At 45.1% G+C, this 17,625-nt stretch overlaps 2 protein-coding genes across 4 annotated transcripts; one reads left to right on the forward strand and one right to left on the reverse strand.

Moving 5' to 3' along the window:
• Window positions 1-4,256: 4,256 nt before the first annotated feature.
• LOC117398309 (gastrula zinc finger protein XlCGF7.1-like) lies at window positions 4,257-6,741 on the forward strand. 2 transcript variants are annotated; one of them, XM_033997301.3, is made up of 2 exons: window positions 4,257-4,479; window positions 5,185-6,741. In XM_033997301.3, the coding sequence occupies exon 2, from the start codon at window positions 5,219-5,221 to the stop codon at window positions 6,053-6,055; it is 837 nt and encodes a 278-aa protein (XP_033853192.1). In that variant the 5' UTR covers window positions 4,257-4,479; window positions 5,185-5,218; the 3' UTR covers window positions 6,056-6,741. The 2 variants fall into 2 exon arrangements, with proteins under 2 accessions (XP_033853192.1, XP_058872955.1); XM_059016972.1 differs by having other exon boundaries at window positions 4,257-4,446.
• Window positions 6,742-7,387: 646 nt separating this feature from the next.
• Window positions 7,388-17,620, reverse strand: ngdn (neuroguidin, EIF4E binding protein). Of its 2 annotated transcripts, XM_059016968.1 has the most exons (11): window positions 17,467-17,620; window positions 15,668-15,727; window positions 14,007-14,078; window positions 13,093-13,230; window positions 12,024-12,108; window positions 11,312-11,364; window positions 9,837-9,954; window positions 9,407-9,581; window positions 8,567-8,723; window positions 8,413-8,473; window positions 7,388-7,537 (listed from the first exon to the last, which is right to left on the reverse strand). In XM_059016968.1, exons 1-11 carry the CDS (start codon window positions 17,488-17,490, stop codon window positions 7,521-7,523), a joined length of 960 nt encoding a protein of 319 aa, XP_058872951.1. In that variant the 5' UTR covers window positions 17,491-17,620; the 3' UTR covers window positions 7,388-7,520. The 2 variants fall into 2 exon arrangements, with proteins under 2 accessions (XP_058872951.1, XP_058872952.1); XM_059016969.1 differs by lacking the exon at window positions 15,668-15,727 and having other exon boundaries at window positions 17,467-17,583.
• Window positions 17,621-17,625: the final 5 nt, after the last annotated feature.

Genomic DNA, 17,625 nt, shown 5'->3' on the forward strand with positions numbered 1-17,625 from the left:
CTGCGGCTCGCCGTCTCGGGGGCTCACAGCCAGCGATTTCAAACCTGGCGAGACGGTATAACCAGACACACGCTGTCAAGGACAGCGCCACCAACTGGGAGACCAAGAGTCACAACACCTGCCCGAGATCCACAGACCATTCAGCAGCATCTTCGAGATGTCAATGGTTAATCAGCACGATACAAAGTCACTGCACCTGCTCTGAAACAGAGTTTGTCGTTTTTCAATCACATCTAGTGAATTTTATCCAAATGTAAAAGCGAGACATTTCTTTTGATGCTCAGTATGTATATATATATATATATAATTTAAGTTTTTGTGGAGTGTCACTGTGTAAAGATGTTTTCATGAATATTCTTTTTGTCATTTCCTAATAAATGTTGCATGCGTTTGACGTTTAACAAGAGTTTTGAGTTGCATATCTGTTTTGACTTATTTTTTTAATGAAAAAAAAAATTGGGGGGGTACACAAAAGGGTTAAATGATTAAAAAAAAAATTTCAGGATGTTTTTTTTCTTTATCCTTTGAAAATATTTTGTGTAACCCCCCCCCCCCCCCCCCCCAAAAAAAAAGATTAAATACATTTAAAAAAAAACTTTTCATTTTTCTCTAGAAGTCTCACATGTAGTTTTGTAAGAAATGCATGTTCAGGCAAAACAAAAAAAAAATTATACTTGGTACTACACGAAGTTAAAGAAATCTCTGTTTGCAAGCTCTGCTTTTAGCCTGGCTTGCTTTTCCTGGGTCAGTTTCACCTGGAGGCTGACCTTCTCCCCACCCCCTTCACTGACCAATCAGCTGCTTCCCCTACTGACTGACAGACTGACCTCACCCAATGACAGACTTCCTAGAAGGCAAGGCAAGGAGGAAGGTTTGCTGGTCCACAGGTTAAAGAAAATACCAGGAGGTTCAAATCCCGGCTCAGTCGCTGACTCCCTCAGTGTGTGTGTGTGTGTGTGTGTGTGTGTGTGCGCGTGTGTGTGACCCTGAGCGAGTCACTTCACCTCCTTGTGCTCCGTCCTTCGGATGAGACGTCAAACAAACGAGCTCCTATTGGAAGTGACTCTGCAGCAGCAGCAGTTGTTGATGATGCAGAGTTCACTCTCCTAGTCTCTGGAAGTCTGACTGGATAATAATAATAATAATAATAATAATAATAATAATAATAATAATAATAATAATAATAATAATAATAATAATAATAATAATAATAATAATAATAAGCAAACTGAGAACTTCATGTAATACCATATCTCTGATTTATAATTTTTGCTGTAACATGTGCTTCTAAAAAGTGCATATTTGAGACCTAAACACAAACACACACACACTGATACACACACACTAACACACACACACACACACACACACACACACACACACACACAGTATTGACAGTGTCGACCCAGGGGACTTTTTCGATCTGAAAAATGAAACAAGGACCAGGGGTCACAAATGGAGATTAGATAAAGGGGCATTCAGAACAGAAAATAGGAGGCACTTTTTTACACAGAGAATTGTGAGGGTCTGGAACCAACTCCCCAGTAATGTTGTTGAAGCTGACACCGTGGGATCCTTCAAGAAGCTGCTTGATGAGATTCTGGGATCAATAAGCTACTAACAACCAAACGAGCAAGATGGGCCGAATGGGGCCTCCTCTCGTTTGGAAACTTTCTTATGTTCTTATGTTACTGGACCCTCAGCTGATGCGCTATCCTTGCACTTTGTCATTGTAGATATAACTTGCTGTGATCCTAACTGGCTGCATCCTAGTTCATATTGTATTCTAGCAGTATTGTGATTTAGCCCTTACTGTAAACTCCACTGTGTTTAAATATGAAGCTTGCATTGTAACCCTGTGCTGCCCTGTGACGCCTGTGTGAGTCACCTGAGGTCATGGTGTGTTGTGTTTTTCTTCATATATTACTGAATACAGCTGAAGTGTACTTTACCATTGTCCTGCTGCTCTGACTTCAATGTGCCCATGGCAAAGGGGTACGTGAAACAAACTGAGGTCTTATTGGAAGTGACTCTGCAGCAGCCACTGACTCCCTGTGTGTGTGTGTGTGTGTGTGTGTGTGTGTGTGTGTGTGTGTGTGTGTGTGTGTGTGTGTGTGTGTGTGTGTGTGTGTGTGTGTGTGTGTGTGTGTGTGTGTGTGTGTGAGACCCTGAGCAAGTCACTTCACCTCCTTGTTCTCTGTCCTTTGGATGAGACGTCAAACAAACAAGCTCCTATTGGAAGTTCTATCTCCGGTTGTGACAGTTTATAAATTCGACCGGTCTCATAATTTATGACGTCACAGAAACCCTGGATGAAATTATTTTCCTGTAACTAACTAACTAACTCTCACTCTCTCTCTCTCTCAAATTCAAATTCAAATTGGCTTTATTGGCATGACAATAAAAATAATTGTGTTGCCAAAGCACATACATGGCATAACCGACTCAAATATACAGACAAAGAATTTTTTTAATACTAACAGTATCCCTCCTCCTTCTATATTAATACAGTAAACAGAATCCCTCCCTTCCCCTCTATATCAAACAGTACCCCCTTCCCCCCTCTATATTAAACAGAATCCCCCTCCCTCCCTCTATTAAACAGAATCCCCCTCCCTCAATTAAACAGAATCCCCCTCCCTCCCTCTATTAAACAGAATCCCCCCTCCCTCAATTAAACAGAATCCCTCCCTTCCCCTCTATATCAAACAGTACCCCCTTCCCCCTCTATATTAAACAGAATCCCCCTCCCTCAATTAAACAGAATCCCCCCTCCCTCCCTCTATTAAACAGAATCCCCCTCCCTCCCTCTATTAAACAGAATCCCCCTCCCTCCCTCTATTAAACAGAATCCCCCTCCCTCCCTCAATTAAACAGAATCCCTCCCTTCCCCTCTATATCAAACAGTACCCCCTTCCCCCTCTATATTAAACAGAATCCCCCTCCCTCCCTCTATTAAACAGAATCCCCCTCCCTCAATTAAACAGAATCCCCCCTCCCTCCCTCTATTAAACAGAATCCCCCTCCCTCAATAAAACAGAATCCCCCTCCCTCCCTCTATTAAACAGAATCCCCCTCCCTCAATTAAACAGAATCCCCTCCCTCCCTCTATGAAACAGAATCCCCCCCTCAATTAAACAGAATCCCCTCCCTCCCTCTATGAAACAGAATCCCCCCTCCCTCAATTAAACAGAATCCCCCCTCCCTCAATTAAACAGAATCCCCCTCCCTCCCTCTATTAAACAGAATCCCCCCTCCCTCTATATTAAACAGAATCCCCCTCCCTCCCTCTATTAAACAGAATCCCCCCTCCCTCTATATTAAACAGAATCCCCCTCCCTCCCTCTATTAAACAGAATCCCCCCTCCCTCTATATTAAACAGAATCCCCCCTCCCTCTATTAAACAGAATCCCCCTCCCTCTATTAAACAGAATCCCCCTCCCTCCCGCTATTAAACAGAATCCCCCCTCCCTCAATTAAACAGAATACCCCCTCCCTCCCTCTATTAAACAGAATCCCCCCTCCCTCAATTAAACAGAATACCCCCTCCCTCTATATTAAACAGAATCCCCCCTCCCTCCCTCCCTCTATTAAACAGAATCCCCCCTCCCTCTCTCTCTCTCTCTCTCTCTCTCTCTCTCTCTCTCTCTCTCTCTCTCTCTCTCTCTCTCTCTCTCTCTCTCTCTCTCTCTCTCTCTCTCTCTCTCTCTCTCTCTCTCTCTCTCTCTCTCTCTCTCTCTCTCTCTCACATTGGAAAAGGACTGTCTACCAAAAAGGTGCAAAATCAAAATGATAATATTTAGGTCCACAAAAACTGAATCATTGATAAATAAAAAAATATATAAATAATAATAACAATTATTATTATTATTATTATTATTATTATTATTATAATTATATGAGGACGTTTCGGTCTGCAAGTCCTTGAATTGAATAATATGCATCACCGATTGCATTAATAACTGCTCATAATGACGACAGACATCTCAAAAAACATACAACGTGTTGCTGGTGCTGTGAAGAGGGGATTAGGGTAAGAACGGTCTGGAGCAGAGATTTTAATCAAGAAAAACACCATTCGCGGTCTAAATTGTTCAACTTTAAATCTCTAAACGATCTTTCACATTAGACTTTTTTTTTTCAAAGTATTATTATTATTATTATTATAATTATAATGTCTTTACTGTCGACTTACGACGCTGGGAACACATTAAAGCCGGAACTCGTGTTCAGGCGGCCGATCCGCCGAGCGGGGCGTACACAGTGCGACTCCGGACAGGAAGAGGCTGGCGGTGTTGTTTTCCGGGAGACCGCGACGGGTGTTGATGGAGGCGGGGTTGATAATTTGAAATTTCTTTCAATTTCACGCTTTTCTGTTTTTTGTAAACTGCCTTGCCGGCTACTGGCGCCGTCAAGCCCGCTGGTAGAGTTGTATTTTTTTGGGGGTACGTAACGGGACCTGTTTTTGTGACGCGCAGGTACAGTACAGCAAGCTAGACCCATCTTTATGTATAAAAATGCGTTATGCTTGAATTAGGGTTGCCAGCTGCCCCCCGTTGTCCTTGTATCGTCCTAATAATCGAATATGCGGTATCCTGGGACACTATAAGATACACACCTGTTCAGAATTCAAAAAGTCCCGTTTTGTTGTTTTTTGGGGTCGTCCGACCGAGGTAGCGACCCTAAATTAAATTGCGGTTTATAATAATTTATTAGAACACCTGAGGATATTATTTAATTAAAAAAAAAATGTTTATAAGACTCCTGTTGCACAGCAGTGTGATCCAGTCCTGGTTTCACTAGGAGTTTAATAATAAGACACACCTGAGCTTGTTAGCTAGACACACTGGGGGCTGATCAAGCTGGTAGTAAAACCTGGAATGGATCACACTGCTGTGCAATAGGAGTCTGATTCCCATCCCTCTGTGTGTGTATATATATATATATATATAGAGAGAGAGAGAGAGAGCTGCCAAATTCAAAAGTTAGCAGGTAAATACAATTTCACGGACAGGTAAAGACAGATTCTATTAACAGAACTCAGATCCTGCTCAGAAAATGATCGCAAACCGTTTACACCATTAAAAAACAAACAAACAAAAAAACCTGAGACGCTTTCAGTGTTAACACTAGAGATCAAGCAATGGCTAAACTGCAACACATTCCCCCCCCCCCTCCCCCAGGTCTTGGGAGAGAGCGACGGAGCGAGGCTCGGAGATGGAACCGGTCCGCGTCAAAGAAGAATCTGACGAGCCGGCCCGAGTGAAAGAGGAGCCGGCGGAACCAGAACCCGTCCCGGTTGACCAAGTCAAAGAGGAGGTTTACGAAGTCCGACTCGTCCACATCAAAGAAGAGCCCGTCGAGACCGAAGCTTCTGCCCAGGCACTGGGGAGCGATTCCGGAGAGGAAGGGGAGTCTCAATCTGGGCTGAACCCGGCAGACGGCAGCCAGGCCCGTGGCGCCGGAGAACCGCGACACAGCTGCCCCGTTTGCCGAAAGGGCTTCCGTCTCCTGCACGGCTTCAAAAAACACCTGCAGACCCACAGCGGCGAGAAACCGCACCCCTGTCCAGATTGCGGGCGCCGTTTCGGCCAAGCGGGGCAGCTGAAGACGCACCAGCGCATTCACACGGGCGCCAAACCTTACCCCTGCCCGGACTGCGGGGAGAGCTTCCGGCACTCCAACAGCCTGAAGGTTCACCGGCAGCAGCACTCAGGCGGGCGACCCTTCGCCTGCGAGGAGTGTGGGAAACGGTTCGGGCGTCCGGCTCACCTGAAGTCTCACCGCTTGGTGCATTCCGGGGAGAGACCGTTTCACTGCGGAGAGTGTGGGAACCGCTTCAGGAACCCTTTCAGTTACAAGCAGCATCAGGTGACCCACGCGGGGACCAAACCTTGCGAATGCCCGGACTGCGGGAAGCGTTTCAGTCAGGTGGGGAGCATGAAGAGGCACCAGAGGCTGCACACGGGGGAGCGCCCGTACCGCTGCCCGGCCTGCGGGCAGAGCTTCACTTACTCCCAGAAGCTGAAGACTCACCGTTGTGAGCTGGCGTGATTCGGAAGTGGCACGCTGAAATCGTGATTTTTTTTTTTTTCTTTTTTCAGTCCTACTTTCTTTACACAAATGTATGTGTGTGTTAGATCGATAGCTGTGATTTAGATATTTTATTTAACGTTGTGTAATCAAATAAACTACTACATACATATATATATATATGTTTCAATGTTAAGTATCTGGAAAACTACAAAGCTGGTGTGCAATTCAATATGTTAACAAGGGAACATTATTCAGCAGCTTTCATTGGACTCTATGAAGCTGAGGGAGTTCATTCTATATAGAGGGGGTGCAATTCAATATGTTAACAAGGGAACATTATTCAGCAGCTTTCATTGGACTCTATGAAGCTGAGGGAGTTCATTCTATATAGAGGGGGTGGAATTCAATATGTTAACAAGGGAACATTATTCAGCAGCTTTCATTGGACTCTATGAAGCAAACTTAATTCAATTCTAGTGGGTGAGGATGCAAAACTTTTGACCAACAGCTGTATAGTGTATTAATGGTAAAAAAAAAAATCTGTATTGTCTTTCACAGTATTCCAATACAGCTGTCTAGTGAACAAACAACTTACGACTGTTGAAATCCACAGGGTTGTCCCTGCCTCTGGACTCCATTGTAAATGACCAGTATTTAATGAAGCTTATGGATTTGTAAAATCTGTATCCAATAAAGACAACAAACTGATTCTTGATTGTAGATTACTTGCTTACAATCTTTAGGTTTCAGGGCTGGGAATCAGACTCCCGCTGCACAGCAGTGTGATCCAGTCCTGGTTTCACTAGGAGTTTAATAATCAGACACACCTGAGCTTGTTAGCTAGATACACTGGGGGCTGATCAAGCTGGTAGTAAAACCTGGACTGGATCACACTGCTGCGGAACAGGAGTCTGACTCCCATCCCTGCTCTGAACCAGTCTACACTTTATATATATATATATATATATATATATAAAGTGTAAAGTCGACAAGGAAAGGAACAGTAGACAGTTACATCATTAGTTCGGCCAGGGGGTCCTCGGCTCACCAGCGCCCCCCTGTGGTCCGGCCGGGCGCCTGCGGGCTTGCCTGTAAGCTGCCCCAGAGCTGCGTTGTCCTCCGACGCTGTAGCTCTGAGGCGGCTGCACGGTGAGTCTGCAGCGTGTGAAGAAGCGGGCGGCTGACGGCACACGCTTCGGAGGACAGCGTGGGTTCAGCTTCACTCCTCCCGAGTCAGGGTGGGGGGGGGGGGTTAGCGGTGAGCCGGGTTTGAATAAACAAGAAAAATAATCTGCGATTCCAAATAAAAAAATTAAAAAAAATAAAAAAATCAGAAATTCTGAGCAACAGTGAGAGTGAGAAAAAATATCTTTTTTTTTCCATGAAGGGTTTATTCTTGTATAAATGCAAGGAACGTCCAGCCTTTCACAACACACGCACTCCGAATGCATTTTCAAAGAATTTCTCACTTCTCTTCGGCTGCTTATCGACGCTTGAAAACTGGAGGAAAAAAGAAAAAGGCATGAAATTAAAAATGCGTGTCTTTGTCATTAACACACATGCACCACCAACAGGTGCATAACCACACTGCAGGGCTGGGAATCAGACTCCTGTTCCACAGCAGCGTGATCCAGTCCAGGTTTTACTACCAGCTTGATCAGCCCCCAGTGTGTCTAGCTAACAAGCTCAGGTGTGTCTGATTATTAAACTCCTAGTGAAACCAGGACTGGATCACACTGCTGTGGAACCTTTAGATCTAGGGAACATTATTCAGCAGCTTTCATTCAATTTTATGAAGCACAATTAGTTAATTCTATACAGGGTGATGATGCAAAGCTTTTGGTCAGAGCTGGATGCTGAAGGCTGAACCATTTCTCTATTTGACTTGGTTTCTTGTGGCTTATTTTTATTTATAGCTTAGTTCCATGTTATTAGTTATTGGGGCAGCAGTGTGGAGTAGTGGTCAGGGCTCTGGACTCTTGACCAGAGGGTCGAGGGTTCAATCCCCGGTCTGGGACACTGCTGTTGTACCCTTGAGCAAGGTACTTTACCTAGATTGCTCCAGTAAAAACCCAACTGTATAAATGGGGAATTGTATGTAAAAATAATGTGATATCTTGTAACAATTGTAAGTCGCCCTGGATAAGGGCGTCTGCTAAGAAATAAATAATAATAATAATAATAATAATAATTAGTTCATTAGTTTCATGTTATACTTATTTCAAAACAGATGGACAGAGACACAGACACGGAGAGAGACACAGAGAGAAAGACACACAGAGACAGAGAGAGAGAGAGAGACAGAGAGAGAGAGACACACACACACACACATACAAGGAGAGACAGAGACACAGACAGAGAGACAGGTCTCTTACCCTTCTTTTTGGTTTTCTTTTTCATTCCCTTCTTCTTCTTCGGTCTGGGGTTCCCAAGATCCTAGAGAGAGAGAGAGAGAAGCCACACACTGTCAGCTTATTAACACCCACCCACACAGACACACTTTAAAACAGCACCCCACACACGTCTCACCGCTGCGGAGCTCTCCCCCCCAGTGAGGGCGCTGATGTCCCGGAAGTGCGTGAGCGAGCGGAGCTGGGAGGTCATTCCCAGCATGCCTCTCTTCCGGGAGACGCGCTCCTTCTTGGACAGGTTCAGACGGACCATCATGGACTCTTCATACAGGCGCCTGGGAGCAAGCAGCACACACAGTCAATACAATACAATACAATACAATACAACAGTGTTAATACAATACACAATTAATACAATACAAAACACAGAACACAATACAATACAAAACACAACCCTAAATACTGCATTGACACACACACAGCATTGACGAAGGCTCCCTGTCCTGTGATTGGCTATTCGGAGGCTCCCTGTCCTGTGATTGGCTATTCAAAGGCTCCCTGTCCTGTGATTGGCTATTCAAAGGCTCCCTGTCCTGTGATTGGCTATTCAAAGGCTCCCTGTCCTGTGATTGGCTATTCAAAGGCTCCCTGTCCTGTGATTGGCTATTCAAAGGCTCCCTGTCCTGTGATTGGCTATTCAAAGGCTCCCTGTCCTGTGATTGGCTATTCAAAGGCTCCCTGTCCTGTGATTGGCTATTCAAAGGCTCCCTGTCCTGTGATTGGCTATTCAAAGACTCCCTGTCCTGTGATTGGCTATTCAAAGACTCCCTTGTCCTGTGATTGGCTATTCAAAGACTCCCTTGTCCTGTGATTGGCTATTCAAAGACTCCCTTGTCCTGTGATTGGCTATTCAAAGACTCCCTGTCCTGTGATTGGCTATTCGAAGACTCCCTGTCCTGTGATTGGCTATTCGAAGACTCCCTGTCCTGTGATTGGGTGTTTGCAGTTATTCGCTCACCTGTGCTGCTCCTCATGGCCCTGTCTGGCCGAGGTGAAGTCCTGGTGTTCCCGGATTTCCTCCGGAGCGTCGGAATACTGCTCTCGGAGCTCGCGGATCACCGAGCTGCTCAGCGCTCTCTTCTTGGCTCGCTCCAGGACTTGCTTCTGTCTGTCTGCGTCCGTCTGATCCCCGTCTGAAACACAAAGCAAATGACCCTGTCAACACAGAGACGGGAACCAGACTCCCGCTGCACAGCAGTGTGATCCAGTCCTGGTTTCACTAGGAGTTTAATAAATCAGACACACCTGAGCTTGTTAGCTAGACACACTGGGGGCTGATCAAGCTGGTAGTAAAACCTGGAATGGATCACACTGCTGTGGAACAGGAGTCTTTTATTCTAATAGCTGAGAGAGATATTAATATATAATACCAAATTAAAGGCGTTTACCATAAGGCATTGGGGCAAGTCTTGGAGGAATATACTTCCTGGTAGGTCCGGAGGACTCCCTCTTCCCACAAACCTCTCCTTCCTCTCCCTCGTTGCCTTCCTCTTCAGAGTCACTCAGCTGGACAACAGAAAAACATAATTATTTATTATTATTATTATTATTATTTATTATTATTTATTTCTTAGCAGACGCCCTCATCCAGGGCAACTTACAATTGTTACAAGATATCACATTATTTTTTACATACAATTCCCCATTTATACAGTTGGGTTTTTACTGGAGCAATCTAGGTAAAGTACCTTGCTCAAGGGTACAGCAGCAGTGTCCCCCCACCTGGGATTGAACCCACGACCCTCCGGTCAAGAGTCCAGAGCCCTGACCACTACTCCACACTGCTGATCTTAAGATCTTAAAAAAATCGGCACAACAGAATTCCAGACAGCGGAAATCAGCAAACCGGGCTAATTCACCATCGTACTACTTCTCAATGCAGTCCAGGGTTCCAGTGGTTAAAGAAAAGGGCTTGTAACCAGGAGGTCCCCGGTTCAAATCCCACCTCAGCCACTGACTCATTGTGTGACCCTGAGCAAGTCACTTAACCTCCTTGTGCTCCGTCTTTCGGGTGAGACGTAGTTGTAAGTGACTCTGCAGCTGATGCATAGTTCACACACCCGAGTCTCTGTAAGTCGCCTTGGATAAAGGCGTCTGCTAAATAAATAAATAATAATAAATGATCAGGCGCCAGGAGTTTGAACAATCAAGCCTCTCTGAGTTACCTCCCATCTGAGCCTTGCTGACATGCAGCTATATGTTTGTTTAATATTAATATTAATAATACTAGACTTCATTGAGAGGAGCTCTGAACCCCAGGACTGGGTGCAGCAGCAGCAGCAGCAGCAGCAGGGCTAGTGTGAGTTTGTAACCCTGCTCAAACTCCTGGCTCCTGATCATTTCAATATTAATAATAATAATACTAGACTTCATTGAGGGGAGCTCTGAACCCCAGGACTGGGTGCAGCAGCAGCAGCAGCAGGGCTAGTGTGAGTTTGTAACCCTGCTCAAACTCCTGGCTCCTGATCATTTCAATATTAATAAGAATAATACTAGACTTCATTGAGGGGAGCTCTGAACCCCAGGACTGGGTGCAGCAGCAGCAGCAGCAGCAGGGCTAGTGTGAGTTTGTAACCCTGCTCAAACTCCTGGCTCCTGATCATTTCAATATTAATAATACTAGACTTCATTGAGGGGAGCTCTGAACCCCAGGACTGGGTGCAGCAGCAGCAGCAGCAGCAGGGCTAGTGTGAGTTTGTAACCCTGCTCAAACTCCTGGCTCCTGATCATTTCAATATTAATAATACTAGACTTCATTGAGGGGAGCTCTGAACCCCAGGACTGGGTGCAGTATGCTCCTGGAAATCAAGAAAGGAAGGCAGGGAAAGGTAACAGAACGATAATGTGAGTCGGTGTGGGGTACCTTGCTGAGCAGGTTCTCTGGGTTTGGTTTGAAGTGTAGAGCATCATTCTCTCCTGGAAATCAGAAACAATTCACAATGAAGGACACCAAATAATCCACACTCTAACCCTGCAGGGCTGGGAATCAGACTCCCGCTGCACAGCAGTGTGATCCATTCCTGGTTTCACTAGGAGTTTAATAATCAGACACACCTGAGCTTGTTACCTAGACACACTGGGGGGGCTGATCAAGCTGGTAGTAAAACCTGGAATGGATCACACTGCTGTGGAATAGGAGTCTGATTCCCAGCCCTTCACTGAACCAGTATCACAAATATATATATATATATATATATATATATATATATATAATCTCTATCTATCTACCTATAAATAAAGGAAAAGTCGATAAGGAAAGGAACAGTAGACAGTTACATCATTAGTTCGGCCAAGGTGTCCTCGGCTCACCAGCGCCCCCCTGTGGTCTGGCCGGGCGCCTGCGGGCTTGCCTGTAAGCTGCCCCAGAGCTGCGTCGTCCTCCGACCCTGTAGCTCTGAGGCGGCTGCACGGTGAGTCTGCAGCGTGTAAAGAAGCGGGCGGCTGACGGCACACGCTTCGGAGGACAGCGTGGGTTCATCTTCACCGCTAGGGGGTGCTAGCGGTGAGCCGAGCTTAAAAACTAAAAATAATTGGACACTGCTAAATTGGGGAGATGGTAATACGTGAATTCTCACCCAGGGTTCCAGTCACCGCTGTCCGCACCAGTTTGTCGATCTGGTACCTGAGTTTCTGATCGATTGGCCTCATCTTCTCCAGCACCTGGCGAGGGAAAACACGGGGACTGGCTTAACCGCTGCACGCAGGAAGCAGGAGGTGCGTTTCATCGTTACACACACACACACACACACACACACACACACACACACACACACGCAGGAAGCGGGAGCAAGCCTCAACTTGTAACACCAAGACACAAACAATCGCTTTCAGTGTTGCGCACAGGAAGTGGGGGGGGCAGAGTTTGCACGTTACACACAGGAAGTGGGGGCAGAGTTTGCACGTTACACACAGGAAGTGGGGGGCAGAGTTTGCACGTTACACACAGGAAGTGGGGGTCAGAGTTTGCACGTTACACACAGGAAGTGGGGGGCAGAGTTTGCACGTTACACACAGGAAGTGGGGGGCAGTTTGCACGTTACACACAGGAAGTGGGGGGCAGAGTTTGCACGTTACACACAGGAAGTGGGGGTAGAGTTTACACGTTACACACAGGAAGTGGGGGGTAGAGTTTACACGTTACACACAGGAAGTGGGGGCAGAGTTTGCGTGTTACACACAGGAAGTGGGGGGGGCAGAGTTTGCACGTTACACACAGGAAGTGGGGGGCAGAGTTTGCACGTTACACACAGGAAGTGGGGGGCAGAGTTTGCACGTTACACACAGGAAGTGGGGGGCAGAGTTTGCACGTTACACACAGGAAGTGGGGGGCAGAGTTTGCACGTTACACACAGGAAGTGGGGGGCAGAGTTTGCACGTTACACACAGGAAGTGGGGGGCAGAGTTTGCGCGTTACACACAGGAAGTGGGGGGCAGAGTTTGCGTGTTACACACAGGAAGTGGGGGGCAGAGTTTGCGTGTTACACACAGGAAGTGGGGGGCAGAGTTTGCGTGTTACACACAGGAAGTGGGGGGCAGAGTTTGCGTGTTACACACAGGAAGTGGGGGGCAGAGTTTGCACATTACACACAGGAAGTGGGGGGCAGAGTTTGCGCGTTACACACAGGAAGTGGGGGGGCTTTTTACCGTTCGTAGTTCCAGCAGCCTCTCGATCCCGCTGTCTCCTCTCAGGCTCCTCCCCTCCACCTTCTTCAGCAGCAGGTGGGTCAGGTCCTGCAGGTACAGCAGGAGCAGCTGGTAACGCAGCTCCAGGAAACTGAGACCCTGAAACCAGAGAAACCGTTACCCCGATATTACTGAGCACGCACGCACGCACGCACGCACACACACACACACACACACACACACACACACACACTGCAGCTCCAGGAAACTGAGACCCTGAAACCAGAGAAACCGTTACCCCGATATTACTGAGCACGCACGCACACACGGACGCACACACACACACACACACACACACACACACACACTGCAGCTCCAGGAAACTGAGACCCTGAAACCAGAGAAACCGTTACCCCGATATTACTGAGCACGCACGCACGCACACACACACACACACACTGCAGCTCCAGGAAACTGAGACCCTGAAACCAGAGAAACCGTTACCCCGATATTACTGAGCACACACACACACACACACTGCAGCTCCAGGAAACTGAGACCCTGAAACCAGAGAAACCGTTACCCCGATATTACTGAGCACACACGCATGCACACACACACACTGCAGCTCCAGGAAACTGAGACCCTGAAACCAGAGAAACCGTTACCCCGATATTACTAAGCACGCACGCACACACACACTGCAGCTCCAGGAAACTGAGACCCTGAAACCAGAGAAACCGTTACCCCGATATCACTGAGCATGCACACACCCACCCCGATACACACACAGAGACACCCAAAAACAGACACACACACACACACTGCACAGTAAACACAATACAAACTCACAAACAGCACATAAAAGCAACAATTTGTTTTTTAAATTCTTCAGATCTGGGTTCGAGCACTGAGCAGAGAACCCCCCCCGTTACCTTGGCCGTTTGGTACATCCCATTCCTCACTCTCTTTATCAAACCCTGGACGTGTCTGGTAACCGAGGCAACCTGCAACAAAGAGGAGGAATAATCCACGATCTCACACGGAATGGGGAGAGAGGGGGGGTTCAAATGTGAAACACTTTCTACATCAAATGCGATTGATTTTATTTATTTTTTGTTATATCTGATAAAGGTTAACATTGAGTATACGTTATATTTTGTAGAGCCTCCTAAAATTTTTACACTGTGACGATATTTTGATATATGTATACATACACACACACAGTCGTGTATCCGACTGCGCTGGGACCACAGTCAGGGTGGATATGTAAAAAGTCGGATGAATTAATCCTGTTTTAAAATCCCATTTAAGAATGACTATATTCACACACTTATTGTTTTGAGATTCAGCTTTTATCAGGGAGCTGCTCTATATCCCTTGTTTAGAAAGACACAGGGTATTAACGCTTGTGGTATTAATGCCGTGTGGGTGTGTGGTTTCGCTGCTGAGTGACAGGCAGGAGATGGAGAAGGGGGTGGAAGTTGATACGCCCCCCCCGCAGACGAACAGGATTTATTTACAGATCGACGCTCTGAGACGACCAGCATGGCAGCGCACAGAGAAACACACACACCACAGTATACGAAAACAGTGGGATCTGCAATATCTGAACTAAATCTCTCTTCAAAAATAAACTAACGTTGCTGAAGAGTTTGAACATGGCAGATAAGCAGTGAGGGCGGATACGCGACAGATTACTGTCATCATTTTTAATGAACAGAAAATTGCACATAGTTTTTATTTTACCTACAGCTATATGGCCAAAAAGTTTCGCATCACCCTATGGAATAGAATGAACTAATTTATGAAGCCTGAAAAAATTTATCAATTTCTTGGTGTTTTTTTTTTTTTTCCCTCGTCACAGCGATGATAAAGCAAACCCATTTTCTATGTGTTTTGAGCTTCATAGCCAGTGTGAAATTGCACTGCTCTGACTTACAGGAACGCGTCTGAATTGGACTGTCCTCAAAATAGGACGCGGCAGTTTGGAGCCAAAAAAGAAAATGCAGGATTTTTATATTATTTTTTTCAGTGATGAAATATCGATTTAGAATTGTATTGCATGATATATATATGTGTGTGTGTGTGTGTCAGTGTGTGTGTGTAGAAGACAAAATGATTTACTGTATGTTAAGTTTCTAAAACTTGGTCTGAAATATTAAATATTATTATTATTAATTATGATTATATTATTATTATTATTATTATTATTATTATTATTATTATTATGATTTATTTCTTAGCAGACGCCCTTATCCAGGGCGACTTACAATTGTTACAAGATATCGCATTATTTTTACATACAATTCCCCCCATTTATACAGTTGGGTTTTTACTGGAGCAATCTAGGTAAAGTACCTTGCTCAAGGGTACAGCAGCAGTGTCCCCCACCTGGGATTGAACCCACGACCCTCCGGTCAAGAGTCCAGAGCCCCTAACCACTACTCCACACTGCTGCCCTATACTCCACACTGCTATAGTGCGATACTCTGATACCCTGCACTGCGATACTCTGATACAGGTGATGCAAAACGTTTGTGCAGAGCTGCGGTCACAGCAGTCCTTTCCTCTCAAAGACAGCGTTCAGTCTCACCTGTTCAGTCAGATTGTTTAGCAGAGTCACAGCAACAGGAAGGTCCTTTTCCACCAGCTCCTTAAAAGCAGAACAAAACAGCAACAACGACAGACGCGTTACAAAAGACAGGACAGAAGAAGTTCGCCCGGTTGGCATTGCTTTCTTGGGACGCCTTCGGGGCAGGGTGAGGAGGAAAGAGATATCCCGAATAAGCGGCTGACGCAAGTAAACGAATGAAATCACACGACATTCGGATTAAACCATAAACACACTGTTTATAAATGCCACCGCAGCCTGAGAAACCGCAGGAGAGACTCCAGGGCGATTTGCAGCTTGTACTGAACCAAACTGCTCCACACCTCCACAACTGCTCCCAATTGCAACAGTGTGGAGTAGCAGTTAGGGCTCTGGGCTCTTGACCGGAGGGTCGTGGGTTCAATCCCAGGTGGGGGGGACACTGCTGCTGTACCCTTGAGCAAGGTACTTTACCTAGATTGCTCCAGTAAAAACCCAACTGTATAAATGGGGAATTGTATGTAAAAATAATGTGATGTCTTGTAACAATTGTAAGTCGCCCTGGATAAGGGCGTCTGCTAAGAAATAAATAATAATAATAATAATTGTAACTATTTCCTGTATCTTGTATTTGATTTTCCTCTTCTAGATATCCGTATTCAGGTTTTTTTTGTAATGGCTCGTATATGAAATCGTTCTGACCCATTTTTATCGGACTCACTGCCTGCTTTTACTGGACTTTACTTGTATAAGCAGATCGTTTTTTTACTATCAGTTTAACTCACTCTTAAAATATAATTATTTACTGTCTTCTACATTTTGCCCTTATTTGAATTTGACTTGATTTTCTACTGATTTTACAGTACCTTATAACTGCTCTTATCTGTAATGCAATACTCTGTACTGTGATACACTGACCTGTGATTTTTGCAAGGTGATAATTTTTAACAACTGTAAGTCGCCCTGGATAAGGGTGTCTGCTATAAATAATAATAATAATAATAATAATAATAATAATAATAATAATAATAATAATTTCTTAGCAGACGACTATCCAGGGCGACTTACAATTGTTACAAGATATCACATTATTTTTACATACAATTCCCCATTTATACAGTAGGGTTTTTACTGGAGCAATCTAGGTAAAGTACCTTGCTCAAGGGTACAGCAGCAGTGTCCCCCCACCTGGGATTGAACCCACGACCCTCCGGTCAAGAGTCCAGAGCCCTAACTACTACTCCACACTGCTACCCTATAATAATAATAATAATAATAATAATAATAATAATAATAATAATAATTATTATTATTAAATTAAATACACACACAGCCGAGAGCAGTCTAACACCGAGTTTAAGATGTATATCAGTTCTTAATGAGGGTGGGGTTCGGTAATTATACAGACTAGAGTCTTAAACTCACCCGTCTTTATTAATCTAGGTCCAAAAGGGAAAAACATAAATAGGGTTGGGTTAAGATTAAGAATTATAGGGATGAAGAGAAGACTAGGAAAAAAAAAGCATTTTAGAGAAAGAGAAAGTTACAAAAGCACACTGTTTATAATTCATACGTAACTGCACTGGTTTGTTTAGCTAAACACGACCAGACTGTGGAAAAATTCATATTAAACGATATTTTAACAAGATCTCCGACATACTCTTAGTGTAGAGAAGCGTAACTCTCGGTCGCTACGGTTACAACTCCTCTCTGAATTATTATTATTATTATTATTATTATTATTATTGGGTTGCACATGAATAACAGACATTGAAATAATTTCTCAAAATTCACAAACTCACGTTGTCGACTCCGGGCGCCGCCATTTTCGAGTGAATGAAAAACGACGACGGCGGCTGCAGAGGAACACGCTGCGTGAAGACAAAAAAACGGACGGGCCGGAGAGCGAAAAGCTAAAACGCGTTTTTCAAACTCTGATCTTGGTGGAGGAGGAGGAGGAG

This window comes from Acipenser ruthenus, chromosome 54, assembly GCF_902713425.1.
Source record: "Acipenser ruthenus chromosome 54, fAciRut3.2 maternal haplotype, whole genome shotgun sequence".
In the NCBI taxonomy this organism is placed as follows: Eukaryota; Metazoa; Chordata; class Actinopteri; order Acipenseriformes; family Acipenseridae; genus Acipenser; species Acipenser ruthenus.

What these genes read in the sequence shown, in the direction of transcription:
- ngdn (XM_059016968.1), bottom strand. Translation starts at nt 17,490, where the DNA reads ATGGCGGCGCCCGGAGTCGACAAC. An exon ending in CAGAGAACCTGCTCAGCAAG is followed by an intron (nt 9,955 to 11,311) that starts GTACCCCACACC and finishes TCTGTTGTCCAG; the next exon opens with CTGAGTGACTCTGAAGAGGA. An exon ending in ACTTGCCCCAATGCCTTATG is followed by an intron (nt 9,582 to 9,836) that starts GTAAACGCCTTT and finishes TTTGTGTTTCAG; the next exon opens with ACGGGGATCAGACGGACGCA.
- LOC117398309 (XM_033997301.3), top strand. Translation starts at nt 5,219, where the DNA reads ATGGAACCGGTCCGCGTCAAAGAAGAATCTGACGAGCCGGCCCGAGTG.